We start from the raw sequence: 13,561 nt of genomic DNA, 5'->3' as shown, positions 1-13,561 counted from the left end.
AAAGAGAGACAAGGAAAGCAAGAAAGCAAGCCTCCAGGTCCAGGATTCAAACTCAACTATGTGGAAGTATAGTGTCTTAACAACCATGCCACCTCCTGGCCCTCTGTACATAGATTTTATGGTTAACTTTAAAAAAGTGTTTTGCTATACAGGGTGGATGCACTCACCAGAGACAGAGAGAGGGAAATGAAAAATCACCCCGGGGGTGGGGGCGGGGGGGATAACCACGCCACAATCCCTTCTCTTCTATTTTGGGCATGCACACACATATGCCTGTCATGTTTTCAAGCTGCTGGGTCCAGAATCTATCTGTACAGTTGACCATGGTTGACCATGCCCCCCCCCCCATGATCAACTTTTTTTCTTTCTATGAATTCTTAAAAATTTTTCTTTCTATAAATTCTTAATCCTTAAAAAAAAGTTTGTCTTACTTTAATTAAAACATAATTTCTAAAAAAATTCATTTTTATTTTGTATGTATCTTCTCGCAAAAAAGTATCATCTATGGTTTTAAATTTTATATTCATTTGATATGTTAGCATAACTCCAACATTTTGTATTTATAACATTTTTAAAACCTAGGATAGGATCCTTGATTTTTTAGGTCTTTTCAAAGCCTGGGGTGAATGATAAGGTTTGTGAAAGCCTGGAGGGTTTCTTCTCATCTCCACATCTGCTCCCAGGACTCATCATTCAATGTCCCCCAGCCCTTTCTTACTGAAATCCCATTCCTTCTTTACAACCCTCTTTAACAGGCAAAAATTCTATCAGAGAGCCTTCCCTGTTCTCCCAGACAGAAAAGCCCCTCCTTCCTCCAAGGATGATTCTATTTAATCCTTGGTTTTATTTTGTTTTTCTTTCTTTTTCTTTCTTCTTTTTTTTTTTTTTTTTTTTAAAGGGAGACTTTTGCGGTAGGGTACATGCGTTCGTTGGAGAGATAAAAAGAGACAGAGAGACAGAAAGCAAGAAATCATCCTCCAGGATGGATTGCCATGTTGCAGTTCCTTCTCCTCCAGTCTCCTCTTGGGATTTTGGCCATGCACACACATGAGCCCAGCACGAGTTTGAAGTCTCTGGGTCCTGGACTTGAACCAGGGTCAACTACATGGGAGACAAGCAACATAACCATTATGCCATCTGCTGCTCTCTTGGTTTTGTTTTTTACTGTAATAAGCTGCCCATAGGCCCTTCTAGCCCAGTAGTTCCTCGGCCTTGAAGGCATGAGTGGAGCTTAGTGTCCTCAAGCTCCTCTCAGCTTAGTGCCTTGTGCTAATAGCCAGCATTCCATGGCATTTACTCTGTGCCAGTCCTATTCAATTCTCACCTCCTGGTGAGGTAGGAATCATTAGTGTCTCAAGTAAACTGAGGCATGCAGTGGTTATGTAAATTGCCCAAGGCTGTCCAGGTAGTAAATGGCAGGACTGTCCGTCTGAGTCTTCTGATTGATTAGATAAGTTAAAAGTTTTGTTTCTTTAGGAGGAAATATGACTCCAGATCCTGAGCTTTTAACCTCAGCTATACTTACTGGAAGTAAGGGGTAAAAAAATAACCTTACCAAGAAAGATATACTTGCAAGTATATTCTTTGTTATCCTCCCTAGAAAAGCAAGACAGTGTTTTGTGCACAGTGTTAAATGTTCCGTGAAAAAAACAAAGTAGCTATAAACTTGGCTTAGTTCCTTTCCGTCACTGTTAGCTAGTCTTCCAAGAGCCAGGAGAAATCCAGTGTTGCACTAAAGCTAGATCTGACTTTTTTGTATTTATGCTAATACCCTAGATTCTAACCAGTGGCTAGATTAAAAAGTCCCCATGATTAAAAAAGGGTGTTTGGAGAGTTAATAATGACTAGGTGTTTGGAGAGTTAATAATTACTAGCTGCCTTTTTTTTTTTTTTTATCATTTTCTAAACTTAGTTTTATTTGTTGAATAATAAGCCACCTTGCATCTTTCAACTAGAAAAACACTGAATTTGAATAAAGATATTACCAACTGAATTAAAGCCTAATTAAAATTTGCTTTGGGGGAGAGAACACGAATTTTACTCAATTAAGAAAAATATTTTTATAGACCAGAGTTTATTTATTTTCAACACCCATCATGCTATGAATAGGTTCCAGTAGCTCAGGCTCCTTTCCATTGGTTCCCACAAAGTGTGCTTCTCTGGGGGGAGCAGCCTGGCGCCTCAGTTGAACCCAGATACATTTCTCTTTGGCTTCCTTCTTTTTCTGGTCATTTTTCTTCACATGTTTTAGGAAGGTATCTCTGCCTTAGAATGCTAAATATGTTCAGTACACACAAATTCTCTCACAAGAATCTTGTCCTTAACTTGTTTGTTTATAGCAGTGCCAACAGCACGCTGAGTAACATTGTAGACTCTTGCAAGTTTGCCATGGTAACATTTGTGGGGCATTCCTTTTCAACAATACTCATTCTTCTGATGTCTACAATATCACCTTTCTTGTAGATTCACATGTATGTTGCCAAAAGAACCACTCCATGTTTTCTTTTCTTTTTTTCTTAGACAGATTTTTGCCATAGGGCACATACACCTGCCAGAGCGACAGAGAGAGACAGAGAGACAGAAAGTGAGAAATCATCCCCCGGGGGATGACCATGCAGCAGTCCTTTCTCCTCAGTCTCCTCTCGGGGTTTTGGGCACACATGCACTCTCGCCCAGTGTAAGTTTGAAGCTGCCAGGTCTGGAACTTGAGCCATGGTCGAGCATGGAGGGGTCTGGTGGCCATCTGCTGGTCCCCCATTCCATGTTTTCTAAAGGGCCTAGAGAACACATTTTGGGTGCCTTCTCCTTTCCTTTGTGTTGATCATTTTGGTGAATTATAGGAAAATGGCAGTTCTTGCCAAAAGCATGACTAGCTGCTTTGAACTAATGGACAGACTGGAGTCTGAAAATTCTGTCTCCAGGACGGGCCACCAAAGCCCGTTTCACCAGTTATGAGAACACAAGGCTAAGTGGACAGGCCCACTTCATCTCTGCTCCTTGGTTGTCATCCTTTATAGGGGAGAGACAGACCCTGTGCTCCCCTGAAGAGATGACACAAAAGATGCTTCAAAGATGGATGTTTTATTACTGCTATCATCATGACTATTAACACTGAATTCTATGTGCAGTAGTCTTTTTCTTTCTTTCTTTCTTTCTTTCTTTCTTTCTTTCTTTCTCTTTCTTTCTTCTTTTCTTTTCTTTCTTTTTTTTTTTTTTCTGAGAGGTTTTTTTTTTTTCCTGAGAGGTTTTTGCTATAGGGCATGTGCACTCACCAGAAAGAAAGAGAGAGACAGAGAGACAGAAAGTGAGAAATCACCCCTCAGGGGGGATGGCCACACCGCAATCCCTTCTCCTCCATTCTCCTCTTGGGATCTTGGGATCTTGGGCAGGCACGCACACACGCCTGGCATGAGTTTAAGCCACTGGGTCCAGGACTCAAACTGTGTTCAACTACACGGGAGTCCAGCGACGTAGCCATTGTGCCATCTGCTGGTCTCATGCAGTAGTGTTTCTATGGAAAAAATGTTGAATTTGAAAATAAGATTCTGGGCTGGTCCCGTAGTTTAGTTTTTAAGGGAGCCAGATCCCACCTGGCCAGCCCCAGTTTAAATCCCAGCCCTGGTGGCTTGAAAAAATATGTGGGTACATGTGCATGTATGCCCCAAATCCACCCCCATTGAGGGGTACATTCTTCCTCTCCCTCTCTCTGTCTGTCTAGTGAGCACATGTACCCTCTGGCAGTTATAAACAAACAAACAAACAAACAAACAAAACAAACAAGTAAAGAAGAGATCCTTAAGGCCAATCTCTGTATACTGCGGTCTGTACTTGCACTATTTCCTAGGGGTTTCTGAAAGACCTGGATTTGCTCTGGTGTTCTGTGTTCAACTGGAACGAAGGACTTGACCGATTTCAAGCTCTATGGTTTGGAACGGGAAGAGGGATGGGGTTATGGAGTGAGGAGGCTGAAGGGATAAGAATCTGTGCTGGAGAAATGAATGTCCTGTCCTCCCGTCACACAGACAAGTGCCCACTCACACAAGACCCTTTCCTGAGTCTTGGTTTCTCTTCCCTCAGCTCCAACTTTGAGCGTATGAGCGTCTCTTTCTGCCATTTGCAGGCTCTCAGTTCTCACTCGCCCTCCCCTTACAGAAATAAGCCCATAGCTCTGCTCGCCTCCCTGAGAGGAGGTGCCAATCAAATGAAATGCTCCATAAATGCTACAAAGTTCATTGTTGTTGCCATTCTGAGCCACCTCAACATAGTTAGTGGATAGAATTAGTAGCTAAGGGAACTTTCTAACTAAATGAAGTATTAAGCTTGTTATTTAGCAACGCTGATTATTTAGTAACATCATTTAGTATGCCCTGCAAGAGTATTTAAGTGTCTCACCTGCTTAAAAACCTTAAGAAATAAGTACTTTGTTTTTGCCCTTTTTAAACATTTTTGAAAATTAAGGTTAAAAAAAAATTAGGAATCTGGGTTGGCCCCATAGTTAAGGGAGCTGGATCCCACATAACCAACTATGGTTTGAATCCCAGACCCTACTACTTGAAAAACACATGGGGGCCTGTGTGTGTGTGTGTGTGTGTGTGTGTGTGTGTGTGTGTATGTATATATGCTCCAAATCCCAAAGGAATGGAGAAGTGGAGAAGGGATTGCAGCAGACCATGTCCACTGAGGGTGTTTTCTCCTTTTCTTTATTTCTCTGGCAAGCACATGCACCCTCTGGCAATGAAACAACCACACACACACACACACACACACACACACACACACACAGAGGTTTAGTAATCTGCTCAAGGTTATCCGTTTTATAAAAAGCTGGGCTGGGAACCAAAACTGATGCCAAGCTTTTGTGGTCAACCACAACATACAATAGCTGCTTCATAGCCTTTCTTCAGTTCAAAACTAAATGGGCTGTTTCCTTTCACTATCCATTTAAAAAATAGACTAGTTTATTAATTACTAATGCTTCATTATTACCAAGTATCAGTTTTTTTCTTCAGGGTTACTTAGTTAAGAGAGAGAGGATGGTAATTTTTTTCTATAGTGAGTGCCTGAAAAATGAATGTCCATAGAAAAGCTGGTCAGGGTGTAGTGGTTCAGGTGGCTGGATTCAAGTCCTGGGCCTGGGGGCTTCAAAAACAAACCGGACACATGTACACATGTGCCCAAAATCCCAAAAGGAGGGAGAAATGAAGGAGAAGGGATGGTGGTGTGACCATAACTCATGGCAGTCCTTTCTCACTTTCTCTCTCTCTCTCTCTCTGTCTTTCTCCTGTGAGCACAAGTGCCTTCCAGTAAATAAATTTAAAAAGAAGAAAGAAAAACAAAAAAGAAAGGGTAGTCAGAAATAAAAAAATACTGTTGTATATAAAATGGGAGAAATGGAAAACACTTACTCATTGAAATGACTTGATTCAAAATGGTCTTTCTCAGTTGACACTAGAGCTCGTCCTTAGATAAAGTCCATCCTTGGCTATAGATCAGAGTAGACAGGCTGAGGCGCCCGGAGCCTGGGCTCCAAGTGAATGAGTTCACCTCTGGGTGCTGCTACAGTTTGCAAGCCAGTCTCTGGGGAGAAAATGCCACTTCCGGTGGTGTCTGAGGCAAATGACACAAACCAGCCTTTATGTTCTTGCATTAGGAAGTGGAAGAATAATGACTGAAGCTTTGAGACTTTGGCATATATGAAAACATGAAGTGGTAAGTAGATTTAAAAAACAACATCTTCCTAGAATTTGGTTCAGAACTTGTTTTCATTTCACCTTTCTCCTAATTTGGGTGTCACTTAAATTGACTTTTCATTGTAACGAGTCAGACCCTTGCTTCTCATTACTCTTGCTATTATGGTGTGTTTACAGCTGAAAAAGTTGTTTAGAAGGGGAAAGGAGGAAGTGGGAAAAAAACAAAAATGATAGAGGAAGACTTCTTTTGCTAATTAATAGTAATCATCTGCACTTTTGTACAGTGTGTTACAGTCTACAAACTGCTTCCAAATCTTCTCACGTGACCACATACCCTCTTGGTGGAAGGTAGCCCAGTCCACAGCTACAGGCAACTGCAGGCCGGAGCCAGTGCTGAAAGCCAGAGCTTCGGGCCTATGTGAATAGATAAGGGGTAGAGCCAGGACAGGGACCTTCTGTTTCCTCCCTTGGCGTTCCACTTGAAACCAGCAAGTAAATGGTGGAAGACAGTATGCTTAAAAGGGCAGTGGTCTTCTGATAGTGGGGAAGAGTAGGCCTTTGTTTTCCTTTGTTTGGAATTTTATCTTTGGGAGAGGAGCACTCTCACCTCCCTCTAAATACCAAGATGAATAAGGAGGAAATAAATTAGAAAAAGAAGAAGGAGGAGGAGGAGGAGGAGGAGGAGGAGGAGGAGGAGGAGAGAATTAGGGAACGAAGCTTTAAAAAAGCTGCTTCTCAAAATAGTGGACCTTCTATTGGTGTTTTAAGTACTTCAGGATAGAGCATTTCTCTAATGCATTAAATGGTATAAAATAAGTAATGAACAAGAGTAGCAGACTCCAAAACAGTCCTGAATTACACGTTCTACACACTTTTTTTTTTTTCTTTTCATACTATGCTATTTGTAAATGGGCCAAAGAGTAACATTGTTTTTTACTGAAAAAAAAAAATTAATTGTCAGAAGGTACATGCCTTGAGAAAGACAGAAGGAGAGGGAAAGCACTCCCCCCTCAATAGGGCATGTTTGTGTCACAATCCCTTCTCCATTTCTGCATCCTGTTGGGATTTTGAGCAAGTATGTGCATGGACCCGGCATATTTTCCAAGAGGCAGAGCCAGAAGCTGAATCATGGTTGGCCGAGTGGGATCCAGCTCTCCCTTAGCCACTAGGCTACAGGCTGGCCCATTGAAAAGTATCATTTTACTTTACATCATTGAATCCCTAATGTGTGACTTAAAAATTAATTCCTGGGGGTCAGCAGATGGCATGGTGGTTGGGGCACTGGACTCCCAGGTGGCCAACTGTGGTTTGAGTTCGGGACTTAGCAGCTTGCTTTTGCACTTTCTCTCTCTCTCTCTCTCTGGTGAGCACATGTGTTCTATAGCAAATTAAAGTAGTAGCAGTAGTAGTAGTAATAATAATAATAATAAATAAAATTAAAGAAATAATTCTTTAAAATAATTAATTCCAGGTGGTATGGAGGTTAAGGTGCTGGATCCCACATGGCCAACTCCATGGTTTGAGTCCCAGACCCAGCAGCCTGAAGATCATGCCATGTGCATGTGCATGTGTGCCGAATATCCCAAGAGAATAGAGAAGGGATTACAGTGCAGCCATCCACCCCGGGGGGTGATTTCTCACATGCTTACTTTCCCTGTCTCTGGAAATACATGTGTCCTATAGCAAAATCTAAAAAGTATAAAATAAATTTAAAAATTAAAAAATTTGGTTGTCTGGAAAGTCATGACACATTTTTCTGTTTTTCTATTAAAAATCGTGTCATGGGAACCAGCAGTTAGCGTAATGGCTATGTCGCTGGACTCCCACGTAGTCGACCGCAGTTCGCGTCCCAGACCCGTTGGTGCGTGCCCAAGATCCCGAGAGGAGAATGGAAGAGAAGGGATTGCGGCGTGACCATTCCCCCCTGGGGGGTGATTTCTCGCTTTCTGTCTCTCTGTCTCTCTCTGTCTGGCGAGCGCATGCGCCCTATAGCAAAAAACCTCTCAAAAAAAATCATGTCATGACTTTTCAGACAATCTAATAAATTCCACTTATTATGTATAATTTTTATCCTTTTGTCTACAGCCATCAACTAAATTATTTTGCATTTTTCCCATAGATTTTAAAACAATCATTATTGTGTCTCAAGGCAGGGCTTCTATCTAGAAGCCAGTTGATAACTTTAGCATTTTAAAACTTGGAGTCCTTTAGTATATCACTTTGAAAATCTGCCATTATTTGATTCAAGCTATTCTATAAATGAGCTGCAAATCTCTCCAGTTCTCCAGATCCAGCTAGTCTGTACATTGTGAGAATAAAAGAACAATCTAGGGGAAGATGACTAAAATTTCTGTAATTATCACAAGACCAGAGAACAGAGGAACTGTAATAATGCAAACGATAATCATGCTTGTACTGTTTAAATTTAAAATAAAGTTGTTTGAGATCAAGCAACAGATTTTCAACTGATTTTTTTTTTTTTTTTGCTTCTAAGAACTTATTATGATATATGTAGACAGTTACTATTGCAATTTTGGCCTCATTTCGGGTTTCAAAGCTCAGCGAGCTGTCTTTTTTCTAACCCACCAAAGTTGGCTTTTTTCCTAAAAAATAATGACAACTCATGCACACATTAAGTTTTATACCTAGAATTTGCTTTCTCCCACAGATCTCCTTCTGTAAAGTAAAGCAATCCAGAATCTTCCAAATACTCAGATATTTGAAATGGTATGGAAAATCCATTACTCACAACATTTTGGAAAATAGAGGTAGGCAAAGCCATGCTTATACCTGACTAGGGCCTGTGGTCCATGACTGCCTGGCTGGAACTCCTCATGCTTTTTTTTTTTTTTTTTCTTTTTAGAGGTTTTCACTATAGGGCACCTGCACTCGCCAGAAAGACAGAGAGAGACAGAGAGATGGAAAGCAAGAAATCACCCCCAGGGGGGATGACCATGCCGCAATCCCCTTTCCTCCATTCTCCCCTCAGGATCTTGGGCACACATGCACACGCACCCGGAGTGAGTTTAAGCCACCAGGTTTGGGACTCGAACCGTAGTTGACTACATGGGAGTCCAGCAACATAGCCATTATGCCATTACTGGTCCTCCAATCATACTTTAATACCGATATGTGACATGGTGACTGCATCCTACCAATGGTGTGGAATTAGGCCCAGACAATGATCCCATGAAATACACAATCCATTTTTGGGGCCAACAGGCTTGGGTTTAAAACCTGACTCAGTCTTATATTTGCATGACCTTGGCAGTCACTCAACTCCTCTGGATTCGATTTTCTTATTTGTAAAATGGTGATCACAATAACCACTGCGGGGATTTGGGGATTAAGTGGGAAAATAAACTCAAAGTGCTGGGGTCCAGGAGTGTATAGTGTAAGATCTCCATATCATTAATCATGGCCCATTTATCGTTCTCTCTTTTTTTCATTCAATAAATAATTATGGAAGGCGCTGTTCCTGGTGCTAGGGATACAGATGTGAATGAAACATTGAAAGAGGAAATCCCTGGCCTTCAAGAGTTCACATTTGAGTTGGGGGTAGAAAAGTTTAAAATATAAAGTAGTAAGTTAGATACAGGAGAGGAGGAATATGAGTGCTGGGTGGGCAGGGTACAAGGCTGTGGGTTGGATTTTAAGGAGGATGATTTGGTGAAGACATTTGAACAGTTGTGAGGGAGGTGACTAGGCAAACCATGTGGAAATTCCAAGTTAAGAGCAGTGAGGAGGCAAGTCTGACTAGATTGGGGTGAATAAGAGAGAAAGACATAGGGGATGGAGTCAAGGAAGAAAGGGGGGCAGATCATGGAGATCGTGGAGGGCAAATGACAAATCATTGGAAAAATCTTGGCTTTTATTTTGGGACGTGGAATTTGAGTAGAAAGGTAATACTATTTCACTAATTTTCTTTCTTCCCTTCTTTCTTTTTTTTTTAATTGTGAGTGCATGCACTTGCAGAGAGAGGGAGAGAGAGCGAGAGAGAGCAAGTAGGCAAGCATCCCCCAATGGGGTGTGATCATTTCACATTCCTTTTTCTTCATATCTCTGTTGGATCAGGATTTGGGGCAAACATGCATTGGCATGTTTTTACAAGCCTCCAGGGCTAAGATCTGAACTGGGGTCAACCATGCACTCCCAGTGCACGCTACTTAATTGTTGTGCTACAGGGCTGCCACCATCTCACTAATTGTAACTATCAGTCTTGTGGCTCTGTTGATAATAGACTATATGGGGTAACGGGAGAGCAGGGAAACCAATGAGGTTATTTCATAGTACAGGAGTGGAAGGTTGGCCATGAGTGATATTAGACAAGAAATGAAAAATATTCTGATTCTGGATATATTTCGAAGGTAGAGGAAATAGAATTTGCCTGTGGAGAGATGGTGGGGTGTGAGAAAAAGAGAAGAGACAAGAATGGATCTATGGCTTTTTGTCTGAACAATGGGAAGGATGTGTTGCCATTTATTGAGATTGAGAAAATTTGGAAGAAACAAGTTGGGGGGGGTGGAGATAAAGTGTTTGGTTTGGGGCTGGTTAGGTTTGAGATTTCTTTTACACATCTCAATTGAGATTCAAATAGAGATTTAGATATACTAGTTTGGAGGGGTTTTTCTTGGGGGGGTGAGGGAAGTTTTCGCTATAGGGCACATGTGCTTGGCAGAAAGACAAAGAGAGACAGAGAGACAGAAAGCGATGGTCACGCCGCAATCCCTTCTCCTCCATTATCCATTCAGGATCTCACGCATGCCACGCTCGGTGTGAGTTTAAGCTCCCAGGTCCAGAACTTGAACTGGAGTCTATCACATGGGAGTCCAGCAACATAGCCATTATGCCAACGGCTGGTCCCCAAGTTTGGAGATTTTAAAGTCACGCGCTGTGTGTGTGTGTGTGTGTGTGTGTGTGTCTGTACCCTAAATTCTAAAAGGAAGAGGAAAAGGAAAATTGATTGCTGCATGGCCATGCCTCATGGGCAGTTCTTTCTCACTTTCACTCTCTTTATCTATGTCTCTGGCAAGTTCACAGCAACCTCTGGCAAATTAAGAAAAAAAAAAGCAAAGCCTCTTCCTTTACTTCCCATAGTCATGATCTGCATTTTGGACATTTCTTTATAAAATGCCTTTTTTCCCCCCTCTCTTTAACTTGTAATACTCAAGGGCTCCATCAACAACATTGTCAACTTAAAAAAATCAGTATATTTTTAAAGATGCATCGTTTTTTGTAAATGCTAGAGGGCAAGTGTGTGCATAAATGAGACAGAAAAGAAGCGGAGAGAATGAAAACACCCCCCCAGGGTGTCATGGTCATGCTATAGTCCATTTTCCTCAGGCATTTTTTTTTTTTTCCAGGCTGCTAGACCCAAGACTCAAACCCTGTTCAACCATGTAGGATCTGGCTTCCTCTGCACAACTCACTATGGGGCTGGCTCAAAATGCATGCTTTTAAAGTGGCATTATAAATAAGTTCTAACAGTGGTAACATTATTTTTGCTAAACCAAAATGTAATCCTTCATTTGATTGCATGGTGGGATTACAAATGAATTATTTTCTTTACGGTTAAAATTATCTGAAATTTGATCATACTACATTGATAAAGTTCTAATATTTCAAAAATTTAACTGCTAAATTCCCCAAAATGAAGTTATTTGTACAGGATGATAGAAATAGGTTAACTTTTTTTTTTTTTAAGAGAGATTTTTTTCCTATTGAGTATGTGTGCTTGCCAGAGAGACAGAAAATGAAAAATTCCCCCCCCCCCCAGGGGGGATGGCCATTCCACAATCCCTTGTCCTCCAGTCTCCTCTCAAGATTTTGGGCATGCGCACACATATACCCAGTGTGTTTGAAGTCGCCGGGTCTGGGACTCAACCCATGTTCAACCATGTGAAAGTCTAGCAACATAACCATTATGCCATCTGCTGGTGCCACTAGGTTAATATTTTTGAGATGTCTATTTCTTCCTTCATTTGATTAGCACTCAGCAAGTGCCTCCTCTGGCTAGGCACAGTGTTTGAGACCCAGGACCTGATGCTGAGTAGGGAACTGTCTCCTCTATTCAGGAGCTCAGAGTTCAGAGAGAGACAAATGCAGAAGCAGGTAATTAAAATTCAATGTTGGAAATGTAATTATGGTCTTATGTTAATGGATCACTTCCCGTACTGAAAAAGGATTTTAAAATTTTTACTGAAAATATGAAAATAGCACTGTGAAGAGGGACTTCTGTTTGATCTCTTTTCAGATGGATATTTGCTTTTAAATAAAATGACAGAAATTGCATCATTTGTCTTATCAGTTAGTTTTATATCGCTATTCCATCACACTTGTAAAACAGCTTTTTAAATCCTTTTCAAATGACCATTTACAGAAATAATGTTGTGAGTTATTTTTTGTTGCCTTCCTTTTTTCTTTATGATGCTCTTTTCCTTATCACATTTTGTTGTTTTTCTAAAATACATTTAAATAAATGAAGACAGAAAACTAGAAAGTACTTTCACTTCTCTGAATCTGGTATGTACCAGTTGAATTCATCTACGATTGTAAATCTTTGAATCAGATGTCGATATTCTATTTCCTTAGTCATGATTTCTGAGTGTCACATACCTGTGGATCCAATCACTTTATATACTGGTATCATAACAAAAGATTCTGTGTTTATTTTCTACATATGCATTTTTTCTTGGTGATGTAGTCTGGTTAAAACATGGAACTGGTTTTAAGTACATGACAAAATTAGCTAAGAGTAAAGAAATATCTCTTTGTGGCTGATTGAATAAACTCTGACTACGCAAGAATCCAATTAAAAATAATTCGAAATGACTTTTCTTACTTTCTAAGTCTATTTCTCTTTTCAGTAAATGGAATCAGTACCCACCTGATTGTGCTAAGACAGAAACTTAAGACCATCTGTAGCCCCATCCTCCCCTTTGTTCACTACAAGAAAAGTAGATTCTGCCTCCTGAACCAACTTCTGACCAGTCGACCAGTTGTCTCCTCTATCTGCAGCCACTACCTTAGTTCAATCCTAGAATCCTGCTGTGGTTTTCTGCCTTATCTTCTCACATAGTTTTCTTCTTCTTCCAACTCATTATTTAACCTGCAGATCTTTTGAAGATGCAGAGCTTATTATTATATTATTACCTTATCTCTTTACAGATTGAATTTAACCTGCTCAAACAAGCCAGTTTTCCTGAAAATACCAGCTTTTCTGCCTTCATCAGACACATTAGTCAAATCCATTGAACTCTCTCAGTGAAGTCTGAAGATCTCAGATTGACCACTGATATCTCTTAGATAACAACAATAAATAATAACCAAGACTTATTGAGAATAGTATTCTCAGCATGTCTTGTGGACTTTTTACAAAATCAACAGAAATAATTATTATTATCCTCTATTTGTTGAGGGCTGATGTTAACATCCAGGTGTCATCTCTCCATCCGTTATTGTTAGGACCACTCTGCAGGGCCGTATTGCTGTCTCCATGAGAACATGCAGAGGGAAAGGACTTCCTAGAGGGTGGGCTTTGCCTCAGGCCAATCAGCAAGTAAGTTCACCTGGGCTGAATCCAGCCCACTTCTGCCTGCCTGCCTGCCCTTTTGCCCTCCTCCAAGCCCGATACCTCACTGCATCCTGCATGGCACTGACACTATGCACGTCCCTGGTGGTGTGTAGAGAAAGGTGATGTAAATGAAAATTAAGATATTGCGGCAAAGTCAAGGAGGCCATTTTGACTTATTCTTTGAGGGAACATGAAAGCTCATGCTAAGTTGACAGTGGCAGGTTCCTGACTTGTGGCCACTTTGGTTTCAGACATGTGTCTTGCGGACAGAGGGCTCAGACGTCTTTGGATATGGTGA

General features: G+C 40.9%; 1 protein-coding gene across 2 annotated transcripts in view; it reads right to left on the bottom strand.

Annotated features, from left to right (window-relative positions):
* Nucleotides 1–5,640, bottom strand: part of PCED1B (PC-esterase domain containing 1B) — a 17,467-nt gene extending 11,827 nt beyond the window's left edge. Inside the window, exons 1-2 of one of the 2 annotated variants that reach the window (XR_003547915.1) lie at nucleotides 5,406–5,640; nucleotides 3,452–3,511 (exon numbers count right to left, since the gene is read on the bottom strand). Coding sequence is in view for 1 of the 2 variants with exons in the window: in XM_027768313.1 (XP_027624114.1) it covers nucleotides 5,406–5,409 (4 nt within the window). In the remaining variant the exon portion in view is untranslated. Of the gene's footprint in view, nucleotides 1–3,451; nucleotides 3,512–5,405 lie in introns of those variants that run through there. The other variant, XM_027768313.1, reaches the window with a different exon arrangement.
* Nucleotides 5,641–13,561: the final 7,921 nt, after the last annotated feature.

This window comes from Tupaia chinensis, unplaced genomic scaffold (assembly GCF_000334495.1).
Source record: "Tupaia chinensis unplaced genomic scaffold, TupChi_1.0 Scaffold145870_1, whole genome shotgun sequence".
Taxonomy (NCBI): domain Eukaryota; kingdom Metazoa; phylum Chordata; class Mammalia; order Scandentia; family Tupaiidae; genus Tupaia; species Tupaia belangeri.
Note: the sequence above shows the minus strand (reverse complement) of the source record. Positions and strands in the feature narration are given on the sequence as shown.